The 20,010-nt window shown below is 41.3% G+C and overlaps 1 protein-coding gene across 1 annotated transcript; it reads left to right on the forward strand.

Moving 5' to 3' along the window:
* The first annotated feature begins 2,470 nt into the window (after nt 1–2,470).
* ASNS (asparagine synthetase (glutamine-hydrolyzing)) lies at nt 2,471–19,422 on the forward strand. The gene is made up of 12 exons (XM_065832618.2): nt 2,471–2,558; nt 3,731–4,013; nt 6,293–6,530; nt 8,023–8,208; nt 8,539–8,640; nt 11,265–11,392; nt 12,171–12,297; nt 13,762–13,868; nt 14,216–14,316; nt 16,099–16,180; nt 16,447–16,602; nt 17,953–19,422. Exons 2-12 carry the CDS (start codon nt 3,765–3,767, stop codon nt 18,160–18,162), a joined length of 1,686 nt encoding a protein of 561 aa, XP_065688690.1. The 5' UTR covers nt 2,471–2,558; nt 3,731–3,764; the 3' UTR covers nt 18,163–19,422.
* Nucleotides 19,423–20,010: the final 588 nt, after the last annotated feature.

The following is a 20,010-nucleotide window of genomic DNA, read 5'->3' on the forward strand; positions in this document are numbered from 1 at the left end:
TTCTCAAGAGAGATTTGAAGCCCCTGCACTCATAAACATACTGCAGCAAGGGAGGGACTCAAACCCACCCTGGTATGGAGGAAGATTTAAACACCCTACAGTTTGTTTGTTTGTTTGTTTGTTTTTAATGTACCAATTTAGATCTTGGCATAGCCAATCGTCATCAGATCCGTATTTTGGCCAGAATACCTTCTGCTCTATTATGGGCTCTTTTGTCCAGACAAAACCACAATAGTTTATCATTTTCTATTTATCCTTCCTTTCTGTACATCACACATTTCCCCAATACCTTAACGTCCTCCCTAAAGGAGTGTATGGAGGAATGTGATCATTTTTCCTTTACATTTCCCATTCTGGGTCCCAAGCCTTCTCCTTCTGCCTCATCCCTCCTCTCAGAATGCCCCCGACCACCAAGGTAGTACTTAACAGTCTGTTTTCTTACCTTGGTCCGTGCACAGAGTTGCCTGGTTGCTTGTATTGTGCCTACCACTTTTTCCTTTCCCCTTTCCCCTATGGTTTGCAGAGATCCGCTTTTTTCAACACAGTCTCAGGATTTCTGTTGGTCTGTCCTAGAGTCCCTACCAATGATCCACAGGGCTGTTGAAATCAACGGGGCGCATCTTCCTGTCCTTCAGCGATAGGGACCCCTGAGATGACGACGTCTTTCCTGGACAAGCCCCCAAATCTGTAGGAAGCAACTATTTTGCAAATATAATAGGCCCAGGCAGGATCTCTCAGCAAAGCATGTTTTAATAACAATTTTGCAAGACCGGGTGTTCTACCTAAAGGCAGGCACACCTAATAGGGCAAAAAGCCCCTGCTTATATCCTCCCAAAATCCCAGCCGCAATTTCCCTCCCCTGTTCCCCACTGGTTGGGTACTTCAGGGTTTACAGACTACCCCAACTCATACAATACCCTTCCCTTCATCAATCTATTTAAGGTATGGATTCCTGGTACTCTGGCTACCCTTCTCCTAAATTAACTTGTAAATACAGGTATCAGTACGTATACAGGTGTCAGTATATATTCCAGGAAGAGACTGTGTATTACATAAGAATTCATAGTCCGATGTCTCTTGGTCCTTCCCCCCTGCTGGGGTCAGGTGCCAGGTCCTCAGTTATGTAAAAACAACAGTTCTTCACTAAATGTTCCTTACAGGCCTAAGCAGGCTTATCCAAAAATCTTTGTGCAGAGAAAATAATATGTAAAGAAAAGCTGTTTATGAAAGTATCTGGAAAACAAAACAAAACAAAAAACACACACAAAAACCCACAACACAAAACCAGACAAACACAAACCAACCCAGGTTAATGCAACATTTTTGTGTTATTTCTTGTAGTATTCCAAAATGCAGAGGCTGTGACATTTAGATATTGAGGGAGGGGACAGAGAGAAAAACAAAAACAAACAAAAACCAAAACAAGGCATTCTGCAGCACTACCACTGCTCTTCGGTGAGCAGTGACTCAGTGCCAATGCACGCACTTTCACTCTGCTCTTGCAGGCAGCGCAGAGGTCCCAGGACTGTACACATGGTGTCTGCAGGCTGCCCAACACCTTGACTCTGCCAAGGCCAGTCCTGTGTCCAGGTGAAGCTCTGCTGAACAGAAACCTCCTACATCTCTTCCTGATCAGTGCTGGAGTCTGCTTCTCTTGCATAGGGCACTTGAAAACAGTTTTCTTTCTAAAACCTACAAATGTCCTTTTAATGGCTTCTTAAAGGTCCTTTTAAAATTCTACACAGACCACATTTATTGCTGACAGCCTGCATAACCTGAAGCACTTCAGGCACAGCACTGAGTCCACTAAAGTTACCTATGAAAGTGCACTGCATGCAAATTACTAACAGCTCTCTTGAAGTATAGGTAGAGAATTAAGGTTTCTATTTAGCATTTCACATCCTAGTCTTCACTATTGAATTCCATTTACTTTAGCACTCTCAAAGGCAAAAAGGCAAAACTGCAATAAATGAAGTTCAGGTAACCATCGAAATTCTTTTCTACCCATAGCACCTATTAACCACGTTTTGCCCAGCAAAATCCTAAGTCTTCTGTAAATGCTTCCAAAGGTGTGAGCTTTGAAAGCACTCTCTGCCAAACCAAATAAAGCAGCTCGCAGGCAGCCACATGCAGGTGTCTGAGCTCTTTTCACTTTGCACAATACGAGGTACAACTCGGCAGATTTGCAGGGACAGGATTTCTGACGGCTGCAAGTTGCACTCATAAGCCTGATGTTCCCAGCAATGCCTCGTAGCAGGTGCTTTTCTCCACGGCGGCCCAGGGGAGATGACTAGCCCCGGGTTCCCCAGCCTGCGAGCTGGCTCTTGCCCTACTGTGGGGCTCTCCGAGCCCGGCTTCCAAACACAGGCCCCGGCCCCTGGCCTGAGCTCCGCGGGCCCTGCCGACACCGGATGGAGAAGCGCATGATGAAACTTCGCGGCGGGTTTCAACAGCAGCAGGCGGCGGGGGAGGAGCCGGCGTCGGCGGGAGCCGCCTTCCCCTTCATCACCCGGCGCGGCGCGGGCGGCAGCTCTCTGTGCGCTAGCGGCCGGGATCGGGTAAGGCACCGGCGCGGGCGGCGGCTCCTGGGGCGCGGGGCTGCGCCTGGCAGGGCTGGGCTGAGCAGGGCTGGCTGGGAACGTGGGGGACGCGGCAGCCTGGGCGAGCTCCGGCCCTCCGCCCCCTGTCCCGGCGTCCTCGCCTCGCCGGTACGCGCTGCCCCGGCTTGTGAGCGAGGGCGCGGCGGGCCCAGGGCGCGCTGCGGCTGCCGGAGGAGGAGGCCCGGGAAAGCGGGCGTGCGCGGAGGCGAGCGGCGGCGGGTGCCGGCGCCTCCTGTGAGAGCGGGCCCGCGGGGCTGGCGGAAGCCGCCCCAGCCGGTGGGAGAGCCCGGCACCATATGCTGGGGCGGAGCTCCCCAGCGCCATCGCTTGTCCCGGTGAGAAAGGCGTGGAGGGAGCAATGGTGCAGTGCCGTGCTCCTTGGCCTGCCTTTTGCAGCCCCGATGTCCCTGGACCTGTAGGCTTGGTGATTCTCAGAACCCTCACCCTAACTAATGGTAGAGGTGGATTGAGTCTGGTGGTCTCCAGGTCAAGTGATGCGCACTGAGGACTTCAGCCCGAAGCTGTAGTTAGGGTTAAGGTCAGGGTTCAGGTTCCAAGAATCACCAAGCCTACAGCTCTGTGGACAGCATGGCTGCAAAAGTCATGGCCAAGGAGCACAGCATTGTGCCAACATCACACTCCATACCTTTCTTACCTGGGCCATGCATGGCACTGGAGATGTCCCACCTAAACCTACTGCCTTTCAGTTTGAAACCATTGCTCCTTGTCCTGTCACCACAGGCCCCAGTAAAAAGCCTCTTTCTCTCTTTCTTATAAGCCCTCATTTTATACCAAAAGGCCACAAACGGCAAGGACTGTTAATGTTTCTGCTGAGATGATGTTACTTAAAGAGATCATACCTGATGCCCAGTAATGATCTATTGTATATGTGCTCTGTGGAAAAAAATAATCGACAACCTTGGTGTACCTAAAGCTAAACTTCTGCCTAGTTTCTTGCTGGCCAAAGGGGTCTTATTATATTTTGGGCAAACAGCATTTTACCTGTGATAGTAAGATGCTGTTCTCTTGATCAGTCCTTTTGATAGTTAAGCAGTTAACAGTCTGCATTTGTTATCTGTGCTTTCTAGCTGTCAGTTCTTGCTTATAATGGTCATGTCTTTGTTGAACAGGTTCTCCACTTTCAGGTAGATCAGCAGCCTCATCATGTGCGGTATCTGGGCCCTGTTTGGGAGTGATGAGTGCCTTTCTGTCCAGTGTCTGAGTGCCATGAAGATAGCACACAGGGGTCCTGATGCTTTTCGTTTCGAGAACGTCAATGGATTCACCAACTGTTGTTTTGGCTTCCACCGCCTGGCGGTTGTTGATCAGTTGTATGGCATGCAACCTATCCGGGTGAAGAAATTCCCTTATCTGTGGCTGTGTTACAATGGAGAAATCTACAATTTCAAACAGGTAGGTGTTATACAGGTCATATGGCTTTCGTTATTTTATTTAAAAACTGGTGGATATTTGGAAAATGTTTAAAGCATGGTGGACTAGAATATCAGTAAACTTTTCAAAAGTTATTAAATTATTAGTATTTAAAAAAAATTATCTTGATGAGCTGTGAATCTGTGGTGGCTTAGATAGTTAACATACTTAGTCTTTAGTCATGAAAAATCAGGTTTTAATTGACAAGAAGGGCAATAAGTACTTGTATTTTTAGGTCTAATCAGTTTAAAATAAAGATGCATCTTTATCTCTTGAGAAGGGAATTCCAGGCCTCTTTCTCCCCTTCTCTCTTTATAATGCAAATACTTCTAGACTGTCTTGCTCTTCAGTTATTTTGGATTGTTCTCCAAGGTGTCAGTTATCGCATTTAATCTATTTGGGATATGTCACTTATAATATATTAATGTATCGTATGCATGCTTATTTATTTACGTTAAAGCAGTATGCCACCAAAGTCCTTAGGTGTCTGCAGCTTAAGGCAGGTGCTTTGTGGGTCTTTGGAGAGCCACCTGAGCAAGTCTCTTTGGCACAAAACAAGTAACAACTCTGCACTTGCTTCCTAAAGTGTCTGACTGTCCCTGATGTGTGTCATACTGCTGCTGAACATGATCAGTGTTCCTCAGTCCCTGTGCTGAGATGTCCCTATTGCCTGTGTTACTTGTAAATGGAAGTGATTCAGATCATCCAAATTTGGTGTATAAAGCATCTTACAATTGTGACTGTTTCTGAATTATGCTGAAATGGAATGCTTAAAATGAATCATAAACTGAGCGTGGCAGTATCAGAAACTTATGAATAATCTGAGCTGTCTTGATACTTCTAACATCACATTTTTTGTGTCAGTGAGGCTGCTGTGAGTGATGTCAGTGACATCAGTCATGTCATTGAGAATTTGACTGAATAGGCAGGACATTTTTTTTCCCAATCTTTTAAGTATCTAGCTGTTTGAAATGTGAGATACACTTTGCCCTGCAGTCCATGTGAAATATACTGTACCAGTAGTCTGTAATACTTGTTGTGTTTTGCATTGTGGTTTTTCTGCTGTTGAAAGCAGTTGAAATTACTGTCAATTACACTACACACACAGCCCTAAGGGGAATTTAATTATGCAGAGTTTGCATTGTCATCAGCAGGAGTTTGTTCAGTTATTCTCGCTACGTTATGTACCTTCTTTCTTTATAAAGAGATTTTTCTGTCAAGCTTGGGGCTGAAACCTACCTGGGAAAGAATCATTCATGAAACAGGTGTTTTGTTTAGGGCAATTACTTAGTTATTCTGATATTGACTCAGTTTTGATCCAAGACTTCTCCCTGTAAATAACAACTAAAACCAAAGAATGTAAATTAAAATGCTAAAGCATTGGTTTTGTGGGGTTGCTTGGCTTCTTATTGTTTTATTGAAACCCTTTTTCTCCCTGTCTGGGAGATATTGAAAGGGCGTTAAGAGTAGCACCACAAGAACATGAAGAATATTTGGTCTGAGTTAAGTCTGACAGCTAATTTATTCTTTCCCCACTTCATCTGCACAGGTAGAGTGAAAAGGTTAGTTTGAGGAATGGAGGAAGATTAGGCAGAAGGATATTCTCTGTGCATAAAATAAAATCCAAAAAGCACTAAACAAACAAACAAAAAACACACAACCCGCCCCCAATGCTGAGGAATTGCAGTGACTGCATAAGTAAACCAGAGTTTATTCCTGAAGGACTTTACTTTGCAGAGATGTTACCAGCGTGAATGTGTTTGGGGAAGGGTGTGGCTTATGTAAATATCATTATTATCAGATAAGGATGTGACCCCGAGTGGTTTGGGACTACAAAAAATGTTGCCTGTGGTTCTGATTCTATTTTGAGTTGGATTTTTTGGAGCAGTGGCTGCCTGCTTCGGCCATTTGTCTGTGGGAGATGGGGAGGGCAGGGCTTCTGAAAACCAGGGTCATGGGTTTGCAGTCTGACATCCTCAAATAGAAATGTATCTCTGAAAACCTGCCACAATTTGAATTGCTTAAGACTGCAGAGTCAATCTACATTGTCTGAGAGATGATCCTGGATAATATTTTGAACACAAAAGTATAATTTCCTTCTCCAGTGGAAATGGTTCTATAATGCTTGAACTGTGATTGTACAAAAAAAACCCTTTCAGTTTTCTTATTAAACAATTACATGAATGGTGGTGTTTTTTCAATTAATAAGCAGTCAGTGTTTGCAGATGCTTATTCGTGTTTTTCTCTATTTTTTTTCTCAGTTGCAGAAGCAGTTTGGATTTGAATATCAAACATTAGTGGATGGTGAGGTTATCCTTCATCTTTACAACAGAGGAGGAATAGAACAAACAGCATCCATGTTAGATGGTGTATTTGCTTTCATCCTGCTGGACACCACAAACAGAAAAGTGTTTCTGGCAAGAGATACCTATGGAGTCAGACCACTGTTTAAGGTGCTGACTGATGATGGATTTTTGGGTGTCTGTTCTGAGGCAAAAGGTAAAACCCATTGTGTTTAGTGCCTAAATTATCTTAGGGGTTGTTATCAGAGACAAACTTCTTTGTCAGGCTTTTCTTCTAAGTGTGAAGAGAAAGTGAGCTGTAAGTTCAGTAGTAAATGAACTATATTTAGTAGTGCAAGAACAACACATCATTAAAACAAAAGCCACAGACAATAAAGCTCTAAGATATTTGGTTGTCCTTAATATATCTAAAATAACTTGCTTGTATAATTTTATAACTCTTTGTGTTCTGGAATCATAGCAGTATTGAGCCTAAGATATTTTATGTTGTCCCGAAGTTAAATGTAGTCTGTAGTGTTAGTCTAGATTTATGCTATGATAAGTTACATTAGAATTTGTTCCTGGTGTTCTGTGGTGAACTGGAAAATAATGCCACCAGAACGAGTAAATCTGTAAAAGCCAAGAATTTTAAAACCCCACTGAAATTTCCTGCAGCAGTGGGTAGTTTTTTACTGACACTTATGACGATTTTTGTCCATTGAGATGACATATCCACTACTGTCTCTTTTTTCTCTCTTTTTTTTTTTTTGAGTAATTATCTGTAGCCTTCAAACTTGCATAAACAAATCCAAACAGTGCCAAAAGGGAGTTTATTGCCTAAAATACACTTGGCTAAAATTGACTTTCACAATTGCTTGTGTCCCTCTTGTTTTCTGTACATCAGTTTTATTATCAGACACCAATGTAGGCTGACTCCTCTAACAGTAGTACTAAGTACCAGTACAATAAAGCTGCACCTTCTCTGCTTCTTGGGAAGGAGGAAGGGGAGCAAATATTTTAGGGACTGTGTCCTCTAACCATCCTGGTGAATTACTGGTCCCTGTCTAACAGTAATTCAGTATCTCTTTTGGGGTGTTCCGTAAGGGGCATCCAGCTGACCAGCAGGTGTAAAACATCCTCTTTCACAAGAGGAATGGAAATGGGCTTTGGCCCCAGGTTTGATTCTTAGCGTTCATTAGCAGCGCTCTAGGTCAGTCTGAAACCAGTGAGTTATGAAATCACTAAATCAGTGCTAATTAAGCAATCTCTTCAGTGATGTAGTTTTATTACAAACCCCTTGTTAGCTTGACTACACTTAATTTTAAACACAAAATCAGTTATTAAATGTCTTTGGAATTCTCATAAGCATATTACACCTTAACCTGGACCTCATGTAGCCAGTTAGAAAAGTGCTTTTCTTAATGCTCACAGGAATCAATTACAGCTTGTCATTTAGTAAAACGTACTGGCTTCCTTTCTCCACTGTCTGCCTCAGCTTGAGATGGCTCAAATTTATGTGTGCAATCTACCAGAAAAAGAATCATGCTCCAGCCAGGGCAGACTCAGGCTCAAAATGATACTTTTAAAAATCAAATTTAGGATTCAGAGAACATATTTGTATCTATAGTTTTAGTATAGAAGCTGTTCGAGTGTAGTATGATTTAACCACCCTAAGTGAAAAGCTTTTTTCTTCCCCATTTTATTTGTAGGACTTATCAACTTAAAGCATTCAACATCCTTATGTCCCAAAGTGGAACCGTTTCTCCCAGGTCATTATGAAGTGTTGGATTTGAAACCTTCTGGCAAGGTCGCATCAGTGGAATTAGTAAAATTTCATAGCTATAAAGATGAACCACTCCATACTGCGTTTGATACAGTGGAAAATCTGCCTTCAGGTAGTACAGCAAAGTATTTGGTACTTATTCTGATTAGGAAGTGAAAATATTATAGTCTTTGATTGTAAAACTTGTATTAATTGGTTTTAAATTGCCATTTAAAAAAAAAAACAGCAAAAATGGAAGAACCTTTATAAGGTAGGAACTTGAAAATTGTTTTTGTTGGCTGTTGTGTACAAAGATACTTGAATTTGCGTGCCTTCGTTATCAAAGGAAATTCAGACAAATATCTTTGTTTTTCTAATTGGATAATCCACCAAAGTCTAAGTAACGCTTCTTGATGTGTGTGTGTTTTGTTTGATTTTTGTTTCCTCTTCTTTGTTTGGACAGGTTTTGATCTTGAAACAGTGAAAAGCAACATCCGTATTCTGTTTGAAAATGCTGTTAGAAAACGTTTGATGGCTCACAGAAGGATTGGTTGCCTTTTGTCAGGCAAGTAGCAAGAATCACAATTCTTGTGTCTTCTCTCTCTTTTGCCCATCATCTACCAGTTAGAGGAAAGTATGCTGGCTGCTCTGCTGTGATGTGCTTGAAATGATCTGAATCTTCATTTTTTTTGTGATCAAGTTTTCCAGTCTGCAAGTACCTTGCAAGTCTTAGGTTTTTCAGTTTACTCTGGGATGGGATGTCTTGTTGAGACACTGGCTGCTTTTGACTAAGAAAAATATACAATACTGTTAACTGAAAAATCACACAGTATGATCTTAAACGTGTAAGATTTATGCTTAGGTTGGCATATGAAAATAAAATGTAATTATTACATTCACTGTGCACGGAGTGAGCATAGAAAAAGGCCTTGGCATGTTCAGCTAGCAGGGGGAACTGAAGTTCTTACTTGTCACCTTCTTTGCTTTAGCCTCTGTCCTAGACTGCCATTGATTCACCAAATTACAGGAGAGCACCTGGACCAAAATTAATTTCTACACTCCTTTTTCAGGTGAGGTAACAGCTTGTGGTACAGGAAGTTCAGTGAATTGGCTGTTACCAGATCAGTGTTACGGAGGTGCTTGACAGAAGAAAGGCCTTGTACCCATGGCACTGACATCTTACTTACTGTGGTTTTGTAGCACTTTGTACTTGTGGTTACAGTTCTGATATCACAGAGTCATAGAATGGTTTGTGTTGGAAGGGACCTTCAAAGCTCATCTAGTCCAACCCCCTGCAATGAACAGGGGCATCTTCAACTAGATCAGGTTGCTCAGAGCCCCATCCAGCCTGGCCTTGAATGTCTCCAGGGATGGGGCATCTACCACAACTTCTCTGGGCAACCTGGGCCAGGGTTTTACCACTCACTGTAAAAAATTTCGTCCTCATGTCTAGTGTGAATCTCACTCCTATAGTTTAAAACCACTACCCCTTGTCCTGTCGCAACAGGCCCTGCTAAAAAGTCTGTCCTTGTCTTTTGTATAGGCCCCTTTTAAGTACTGAAAGGCTGCAATAGGATCTCCTTGGAGCCTTCTCCAGGCTGAACAACCTCAACTCTGTCAGCCTGTCCTTGTAGGAGAGCTGCTCCAGCCCTCTGATCATTTTTGTGCCCCTCCTCTGGCCCCTCTCCAACAGTCTTTTCTGTACTGAGGGTTCCGGAGCTGGATGCAGGACTCAAGGTGGGGTCTCACCAGAGCCGAGTAGATGGACAGAATTACTTCCCTTGACCTGGTGGTCATGTTCCTTTTGATTCAGCCCAAGATATGGTTGGCTTTGTACATCAGTAGTTACACTCATTTATCATGGACCCTATTAAATGTGAATTTCAATGAGACAGAACTGACTATGAGATACCATTGGACCATTTCCTTACTGTGGCATCATAAAAAGTAGGATGGAGATAAATGGAACGGGGAGATATGCAGAGTTGGAAGATCCCAAAAAGCCTGTTCTAAACTGAAATTTCAGATATCAAATTAGAAGGCAGTCAGCAGCTCCACAGATGCACATGTAGAATGTTTCAGTAGCAAAACTAAGTGCCCTTGCTGGTATAATACCAGAGTATCTCTGCGGTTCACAATTTTGAATATGTTTGTTGGAGAAGTGCTTTTGTTTCCAGTCACAGGGGGAGTTCTGCAAATTCACAGTGGAAACTCAGGATTTGATTTTCCCAATAGCCACGTTGTAAGCACTCAGTTTGATTTCTGTACCCTTCTTTTCTCAGACTTAGTGTGTAATTTGTGCAGAAGGTTACAAGGTAACATGCCCAAAAAGATTAGGATGGATGCTAATGCACTCAGCTGAAAAACCACATGCAGGCTGTAGGAAACAAAGAGGATTTTGTCTGTTGCCTGTCAGAACTGAAGGCAGGTGTGGGAGAACAGGTACTGTGTTTTGCTCAGTTCTTCAGAAGGGAGCAGCAAGTAGAACTAGACAAGGATTAGCGTAATTGGCTCTTGAGAATGAGAAGGTGGAGCCTTAGAGTACATCTGGGCACCTTGCGCTTCTGTTGATTTCTTGTTTGTTTGTTTTCCAAACTCTCCAAATCCTTCCACTCTCCTCCTCTGAGAATTAAGAGAAAAAAATAAGAATGTCACTAGTGAACCTTTTCACTTTAAAGTGATGTTTAAAAATTAATTCATTTAAAATGTGGGAAACGCAGTTTTAAAAAATGATTGGAGAAGAGTACAATCCTTACAGTAAACATTCTGTTCTTTTACTTAATTCTTTTTTATTCAACCAGCAAACAGTCAGTAGAGTATGTGTGGGTAAGAAAGGTATAGAGAGCAGTTTTGAAATGGACAATAAATCCTGTTATAGCAGAATTAAGAAGGGGTGTGTTCTGGTAGTGGTGCACTGTTTTCCGAACACTGTGTGTGTATTGTAAAGAGGGATTTCCACTGGTGCTTCTGATACCCAAAGTATCTGTTACTGAAGGTGTTCCACTGAAGTTGCCTGATGCTGTTGTTAAGCAGAGGTAAATTTGCACTTGTGCGGGAAGTATCTTGGATTCACATGGCTTAAAAATGAAGCCCACTCATGAGATTCTGTTATCTAGATTCAGTGTCTTTAAGGGGCAACCAAAAAAAAATCAGTCAGACACCTAACCAACTGATTTGTTTTGTTGGCAGGGGGTTTAGATTCCAGCTTGGTTGCAGCTGTTCTTCTGAAACTGATGAAAGAAATCAACATTAATTATCCATTACAAACCTTTGCAATTGGAATGGAAAACAGCCCCGACTTACTGGCTGCCAGAAAGGTACAGTAAGCCTTATTTTTAGTTTGTTCTGAGCTGCTGATTACTAAACAGTATATATTAATGGTGCTGCCTTCATACTATCGTATTAATAGTAATACTGCATATTAACGTATTGCTGTGATGTAAATCAGTTTGCAGGAGACTGTTTAGTACAACATCTGCTGTTTAGTTAAATCTTACAAACGAGATAATTGAGTGTGACCTGTTTTCTCTTGTATTTGGAAGACTTTCATGCCAGGCTCCCATTACATTGTTACCAAAAGGATGATACTTTGCAGTTGTCTCAATTCTGTCTCTGGGTTTTAGGGTAAATCTCCATGCTATGGTTCCTATGCTATGGCATTTGTATTCATGTTAAATATTGTAAGTTAATTGCCAGTTTACTGAATTCAGAGCCATGTGCAGAATGACATATAGGGTACCCCTTAGACAGCCAGGCTGTCATGTCTTTTGAGCTGCTGCTTCTCTTCGGGGCAAATATCCAGAATATTTAGGGCCTCTATAGATTCTGTTTGGCTTTGGGCAAGCAACTGGATGGTCTCTTGTTGTCACAATTGAACACTGTAATTAGGGAGAGTACGTTTGCTCTGGTGAATGTACCACTGCAAGTCAGAGGGGCGGCTACAGTACTGTCTTTTCTTGGCCTGATGTCATATGATTTTCACTGTGGCAGAAGGGAGCTGGTGCTTTCATTCATTGTGTGTGTTATAAACACAATGTATGTTTAAAATATGTTTTAATTTAGAAGTGATACATTATTGTGACCTTTTACAAACAGGTGGCAGCACATATAGGCAGTGAACATCATGAAGTAATATTTAATTCTGAAGAGGGAATTCAGGCAATAGAGGACGTTATCTTCTCCTTGGAAACCTATGATATAACAACAGTAAGAGCTTCAATTGGTAAGATTTTTTGTTAATAGCTTTATATCACCAGAATAGAATTTTATGGAAAATCACATAGTCATCTGCTAGATCTTTTAGCTGTCACAGAACCTGGGAACTGGGACTCCCAAGTTCTGCTCCCTGGTCTTGTCTGTGATTCCACACTGAGGCAAAACCAGTTACTAGTTTCAAAGTTACCAACTGTACAAAGCAATTGTCAAGAGCTGTTTCTGAAGCTTTGGGAGGAAAAGCAAAATTTATACGAAGAAGAAACGTTAGATCTACAGGTCCAGGTTTTCTCCTCTCATAAATGTGAACCTTGGAAGAAGGGGGGGAAATATAAAGGTTGTCTGAGCTATGATATGATAGCAAACCAATTATGATTACTCTATTCCTTGCATGATTTTAATACTAAAATGGAGTGTTTTTTGTCACTCTCAAGTAATACATGCACTCAGTCTAGTTTGACTTCTTATAATGTATGTTTGATTCTGAGAAATGAAGTCACCAGCAGCTCCTTAGAAAGGGTTGTCAACCTGATAGAATGAAAATGCAGTAATCCAATGTGATGACCTGTGTAATACCACTTATGACATTTTACTCAATTAATCTTGTGTCAACCTAAAACATTGTAGAAAAGTTTATAAGCCCAATAGGCAACACAGTTTTGAAAACCCAGGTCCCTGCATGTAATTTGGTACATGAAAGTAGGACTTTGGAATGTGAAATGTCAAAAGTGTTTCTTTAAAAAATAAAACCAATTTTTCATCTGTCATTTTTCTTTGTGATTGCAGCTTAGTATGAAAAGTAATGGACTAGATCCTTTTCATTAGATCTCTTGTTATAAAAGCATATCTTTTGAAAAGATGTAATGAGGGGAAGGCATAATTATGATTAATAAATAATTATTTAATCCCCTCACATACACACAAACAAAAAACCAAACAAAAAAAAACACGCAAAAAAACCCCAAACAAACAAAACCACACACACACAAATACAAATACAAAACAAAACAAAAACCCCACACACCTGAAAAAAGGGCTTCATGCAGTTCAACCCACAATGCCAGAGAGTTAAGCAGCAACTTTTACTGGTACTTTTGTTCTTCAAAGCTAGAAGGTTTGTTCAGGACTGTGCTGTAATTAATCATGTGCTTAATTTCAAACTGACTCAGAGCAACTCCTCTATGTGTTCCCACGGGAATCCTCCCAACATTCCCAGGATCACAGACACACACATCTTTCTGATATTTTGAGGGCTAAGTATAAGTACATGATTTAGATGTATTTGCAGCACTTAGTTTGTGTGGCTGTTGATGGCTTTGAATAACAATGAGATGTTATTTTAGTGTAGTGCAGTTGTTTGCTACAGAAGAAGGTAGTGTAGGAGAGAAACTTCTATAATGCTAAATTTAAGACTAGCTGTATAGAGCATCATACATGTTGCTGGATTGTAATAACTTTTTTTTTTTTTTTTAAGGTATGTATCTTGTCTCCAAATATATACGGAAGAAAACAGACAGTGTGGTCATTTTTTCAGGAGAAGGATCGGATGAGCTGACACAAGGATATATATATTTCCATAAGGTAAGTATACTCACTATACAGAATGTCCTTGAGCTGCTTGTTCTTCCCTTCAACAGAAAATCTCTACTGAGATTTCAAGGCTTGAAGTTTGAGGGTTGTCATAGCCGTATATTTGGTGAGAATTTCTCCTGAGATGGCATAAGATCCAAGGGATTCAGTTTAATCACTTGGAAGATAACTTTTTTTTAAACTTCAAAATTCCTGAGACTATTATTTCTTGTATGTGGTCTTTTCTAATTCTGAGATTACTCAGTGATCGTTACAGCTCAAACACCAGACAGCAAGTAATGGTTCCCTTGGTGCAGTCGTGTTATATCTGTGTGCTACATGCATATGTCTGGTTACAGGCTCCATCTCCCGAAGAAGCTGCAGAAGAGAGCGAGAGGCTTCTGAAGGAGCTCTACCTGTTTGATGTACTCCGTGCGGACAGAACTACTGCAGCACACGGGTAAAACATGGTCTCTTGGATGCTGAGGACTTGTGTGGTTTAAAAGATGTTCAAGCGGTGTTTCCCGGGGCTCAGTACTGGGGTCAGTTCTGTTTAATCTCTTTGACAATGATCTGGACAAGGGGATTGAGTGCCCCCTAAGTAAGCTTGCAGACAACATCAAGTTGGGTGGGAGTGTTGATCTGCTGGAGGGTAGGAAGGCCACACAGAGGGATCTGAATCGTTGGACTGAGGCCAGTTGTATGAGGTTTGACAAGGCCGAGTGCCAGGTCCTGCACTTTGGTCACAACAACCCCAGGCAGTGCTACAGGCTCGGGGAAGAGTGGCTGGAAAGCTGCCTTGCAGAGAGGGATCTGGGGGTGCTGATTGACAGCTGGCTGAACATGAGCCAGCAGTGTGCCCAGGTGGCCAAAAAGGCCAACAGCATCCTGGCTTGTATCAGGAATAGAATAGACTATTTCAGTTAGAAGGGACCTACAGTGATCATCTAGTCCAACTGTGTGACCAGTTCAGGGCTGACCAAAAGTTAAAGCATGTTATGAAGGGCATTGTCCAAATGCTTCTTAAACACTGACGGGCTTGGGGAATCGACCACCTCTTTGGGAAGCTTGTTCCAGTGTTTGACCACCCTATTGGTAAATAAATGCTTCCTGATTCCCAGTGGAAACCTCCCCTGGCGCAGCTTTGAACCATTCCGATGTGTCACTGGATACCAGCAGAAGCATTCAGCACTTAAATCTCCATGTCCCTTCCTCAGGAAGCTGTAGAGAGCCATGAGGTCTCCTTTTCTCCAAGCTAGACAAGCCCAAAGCCCTCAGCTGCTCCTCATAGGACATTCCTTCCAGCCCTTTCAGCGGCTTTGTTGCCCTCCTCTGGACACATTCAAGGACCTGAACATCTTTTTTAAGTTGTGTGGCCCAAAACTGTACACAATACTTGAGGTGAGGCTGTCCTAGCACTGAATACAGCTGGATAATCACTTCTCTGACCATCCGGTGATGCTGGGTTTGATGCCCCTCAGGATGCGGTTTGCCCCCTCACCTGCCAGGGCTCGCTGCTGCCTCATATTGAGCTGCTGCCACCCAGCACCCTCTGACCCTTCTCTGCAGGGCTGCTCTCCAGTTGCTCTTCTCTCAGTTTATACTTTTGCTCGGCATTGCTCCATCCAAGGTGCAGAATCCTATTTTGACTTGTTAAATGTCATCCCATTAATCATAGCCTGATGCTCCAGTTCAAAGCCCAATCTAGATCCTTCTGCAAGGCCTCCTGTCCCTTAAGAGAGTCAACAACAAAAGCTGCAGGATCACTAATCAATAACTTAATGGTGTCTTAAATGTGAATTTCAGAAATTACAGCAGAAATTGTTACTTGGTTCTGTAACATCTTTACAAACACGGATGCAAATCTCAGTGAGCAACTTTGTAGTTCTATGGGGGCAACAGGATTTTTGTTTTCAATGTGTTTTTGTCTATATGGGACACTGGTTGTTGCAAGTCCTGCAGGACTGTAGTCTTTAAATTCATTGTATTAGAAGATGTCCAGCAGATGGCATCATAAATCATCAAGATCTTTATTTGATCTGTGCTGACCATACACTTAAGCTTCCAAACTGATGAACTGAATGGCAATAGTCATGAATATGTAAGTGAAACTTTTTCTAAGTAAAAGCAGAAAACCTTGTGTTTGTGTGAAAGACAGGGAAAGCTGGATTGTTATTCAACTTGTAAATAGATGACTTGTTGGATTAATTCAGTATCTCTTCTGTTTATTTCTCCTGTTTAGTCTTGAACTGAGAGTCCCGTTTTTGGATCATAGGTTTACTTCTTATTATTTATCTCTACCAGCAGAACTGCGAATCCCAAAGGTATGTAAAACTAGGGCTGTACCCAAATGTAAGCTTACAAATTCACTGATTCGTGTTCTAAGCATGACCAAATCGCCTGAATTCAATGGTTAAGTCCTCTACCCAAAGTCAAGCATGCTCCTAAATGTCTTGCTGGATTGTTGGACTACTGGGAACCATTTTCTGACTAGATCTTCTGAAAGGAAATAATTTCTTACATTTTTAAAGCCGGATCTTTTTACTGCATTTCCTGAGACTCACAACATTGTTACTTGTTGTGCCAACAGAATGGAATTGAAAAATACCTTTTAAGACAATCCTTTGAAGATTCTAACTTGCTTCCCAAAGAAATCCTCTGGAGACCCAAAGAAGCTTTCAGTGATGGTATAGCATCAGTAAAGAAATCCTGGTTTTCTATTCTTCAGGACTATATTGATCAACAGGTAAAATTATCCCTTTTTTTTTTTTGTCTTTCATGTTAAGGTGTCTTAGATATGGCTGCCAATGGGAGGCAGCTCACATGCTTAACTGGGAGAATAAATTTGGGTATGACAGTAACTTGAGCTTCAAGGTGGAAGAGCAAGATAAACTTCAGTCAATGATCTTCTAGTTATTTGAGTTGGTAAAACACATTTGAAATCCTAGATACAAAGAAATGCTAGAGCCTGACAGAAATTACTGTGTAAGGAAATGAACATAATTTAAGTATCTGGATTGCAAATTAAATTGTGTGTCAGCAAACACAATTTCAAGGTTACACATAAGGCAGCTGCTCAGCTGAAGGCACTTGCATGAACTCACTCTGCAGCTGAGTAACACCATAATGACTTTATAATGTCCTTTCTTGTTTATGTCGTTTTTTTTCCAAGCCATGCCTAGCTAACCTTTTTTGCTTTTGAAAACCTCTACTTGCATTGCTAGCCAATGAAGACTTACAGCATTCTGGCTTTGGACAAAGTCTAATAGTCTCTGGTGTACACAGATATTTCAATCATCAAGAGGAAGCAGTAACACCCAATTTACACCAAAGCTCTGTTTTACAGAAAGATGTGTATTCTGGCCTGTGGATGAGTGCTTATCTGTCCTATCACCAACTGCTTGTTTTGTATTTTCTTTCTCTATATCCACAGGCAAGAAAGTAGTTGGGTCAGCCAACAGTGTTGTGATGCATATACTGAGCCTGTGTTGGTGTAGTTGGGGCAAATCTATTTTGAGGCTGTGGGGAGGTAGACAGCAGGTTGGCAGCAGAAGTGAGCTGCTTCCCAAGTTGTCTCAGCTGGTGCAGCTGTTCATCCTCCCTTTCTTAGCCAACTTAGCAACTGCAGGTGTTTTTGCCTCTGCATCCCAGGTCTTTTGTTGCTAAGAGCTTGGCTATACAAGCAGAGTCAACAGGTTTCTGGGGGCTGGGAAGGAAAAAAAAAGGAGGCCACTGACATGGCAAAAATACTGCTTTAGGTTGTTCCAGTTGATTCATAACAAAGAGAAGGATAGGAAAGAAATTTTTGTGAGCTTACTAGCAAAGGTGATTGTAAACCAAAGAGAAATGGACTTCACATACATAATGCAGAGAGAAATATTAACAGCACTGGAAATATAGTTACGTATTCATAAAGGTCAAGGAAGCCTGTGATAAAAATTCACCTGTGAGAAACCGTTTCCTCTAGAAGAGACTTTTTTTAAACCTATGGCCATTCAGTGGTTGGTGAATCCTTGTATGTCTTTAACTTCGGCAAATTGACTTGTAAAAGTTAAATGTATTTGCAGCCTAACTTGGGTTTTGCTTATGTCTGTAGGTTGATGACCTTTTGTTGGAAAAGGCAGCAGAGAAGTATCTTTTCAATCCTCCCAAAACAAAAGAAAGTTATTACTACCGCCAGATCTTTGAAAAGCACTACCCAGGGAGAAGCAGCTGGCTGCCCCACTACTGGATGCCAAGATGGGTTAAAGCTACTGATCCTTCTGCTCGCACGTTGAAACATTACAAATCGGCTACCCAAGAATAGGCTGTTGGAACGATCCCCCAAATGGAAGTGCTGCAAACAGTTTGCATGCACTCTGCTTTAAGAAAAAACAAATTATGCAAGCCTGAAGCTTAAATGGTCTTTAAGATGCATTTTGACAACACTATTGGAAATAAGAGCTTTCTGTGGTTAGTGTACTATTAAACATTCACTCTGCTGTACCAGAACTTTGTAATTCATGGAAAAATACTTTATGGACAAGAATCTGCCTTATTTGGCAGCTCTGCTCCTTATGTGACCTTGATTGTATTCATTTGCCTTGCAATCATTTCATATGTTTTAGTGTGAGCTCTGTTTTGAGGACTTGAATTAGGTTAGGTGATGCAAACTGCTGCAGGCCTGACGAGCAAAGGGGACTTTGACCCTCACAATGTAATGATTTGTGTTCCTGGCTGTGGGATTTGGATAGTCTGTCTGTATTGTCCTATTCTGAATGTCTTTCTAAGCATTCCTGAGAAACTTGGTCTGGTTTTCAAAAGGTATGTAGATATTAATAGTTATGCAGAGATGCTTACTAGAGTTTATAATAATGATGGTGATGGGTGTTACTTAAATGAATGGAAGTCTTATTTGCTACTGTAAAGTGACCAGTTGGCTGGTTTGAATCTTGTAAATATACCAGCAGTCAAAAGATATTGTGACTGTTATCAAAGAACAGAACAGACTAGAGAAGCTGAGTTATGTCTTTGTTTCTAACTCAGGGGCTTCAATTTTTAAGTATAATTATTATTCTTGAAAATAGAGTGTTAACCAGGTGAGTTGTATCAGTCTGATGGAAGTTGCATGGCTGAATATTTTAAGAAATTTTTTCACTTATTGTTGGAGTTTTTCCATCTGATGAAAAAGTAGACTGTTGCTGCTCAACTGCGTGTGGCCAACTGCGTGGTGTTTTTAGTCAGACAAAGCATTGTCGAAGACAATGGGATCAGGCACCTTGCTTGGAAAAACAGGAAAAAAAGGCTTCTTCAGAATCCACAAGAATTTCTAATACCCTACTGAAAAATGACTTTTTACCCAGGACAAATTTTATTAACTACTTAGGCATGAGGTTGCTTTTTTGAAGGTAACTTAAACATAAGGGTGATCAAAAATGTATGTGTGCTACAGGTTGGCTTGATTAACAGCATGCTCTTTTTGAAGACAGAATTCTAGTTTCTTGTCATTCTTGACTAGGAAACCAAAGCAAATTGTTATTTAAAAGATAAAATGTAAGCAATTCTGATTTAAAACCTTCATACAATGGCTGATTGTCTATTTATTACTCCCTTCTAGTCCTGCCTTTGAATCTGTATTCCAGAAACCTTACTGAACCTCTCTGTGGTACCAGGGAGCGCAGAAAATGTCCAGATATGGCCAGTACTGGCCAGATTTTGACATAGGCTTGCACATACTAGTTATTTATTCATATATAATGAATAAGGTAATATGTTCCTGGAGCCTTCTTTACTTAAGGGCCATGCACTTGTCTTTTTGCATTTCTTTGAAGCAGTAAAGATGTGCATCGTCTACAAGGTGATGCTAATTTAATTGTCTTCACTAAAATTTAAAAAAAGGAAGCTGGAAAGCTAGGTTGCAGGAACCCGTGTTTGATTTGCTCTGGAAGCTAATTACTCAATGAGTTTTATAATTTTATTCAGATTCACAGTTAACATCAATCAAGGTTGTCAGGTTTCTCCACTCAGAACTGAGGTAAAATATGGTAAATTGTGGTTAAAAATAAAATACAAAAAAATTATACTGAGACTTTGTGGGGCTGGACTTAGTCTTGTGTTCTGACAGACCTAGTGTATGACCTCAGTAAATGAGAGATGAAATGTGCAAGGATATTTA

Source organism: Patagioenas fasciata, chromosome 2 (assembly GCF_037038585.1).
Source record: "Patagioenas fasciata isolate bPatFas1 chromosome 2, bPatFas1.hap1, whole genome shotgun sequence".
Taxonomy (NCBI): Eukaryota; Metazoa; Chordata; class Aves; order Columbiformes; family Columbidae; genus Patagioenas; species Patagioenas fasciata.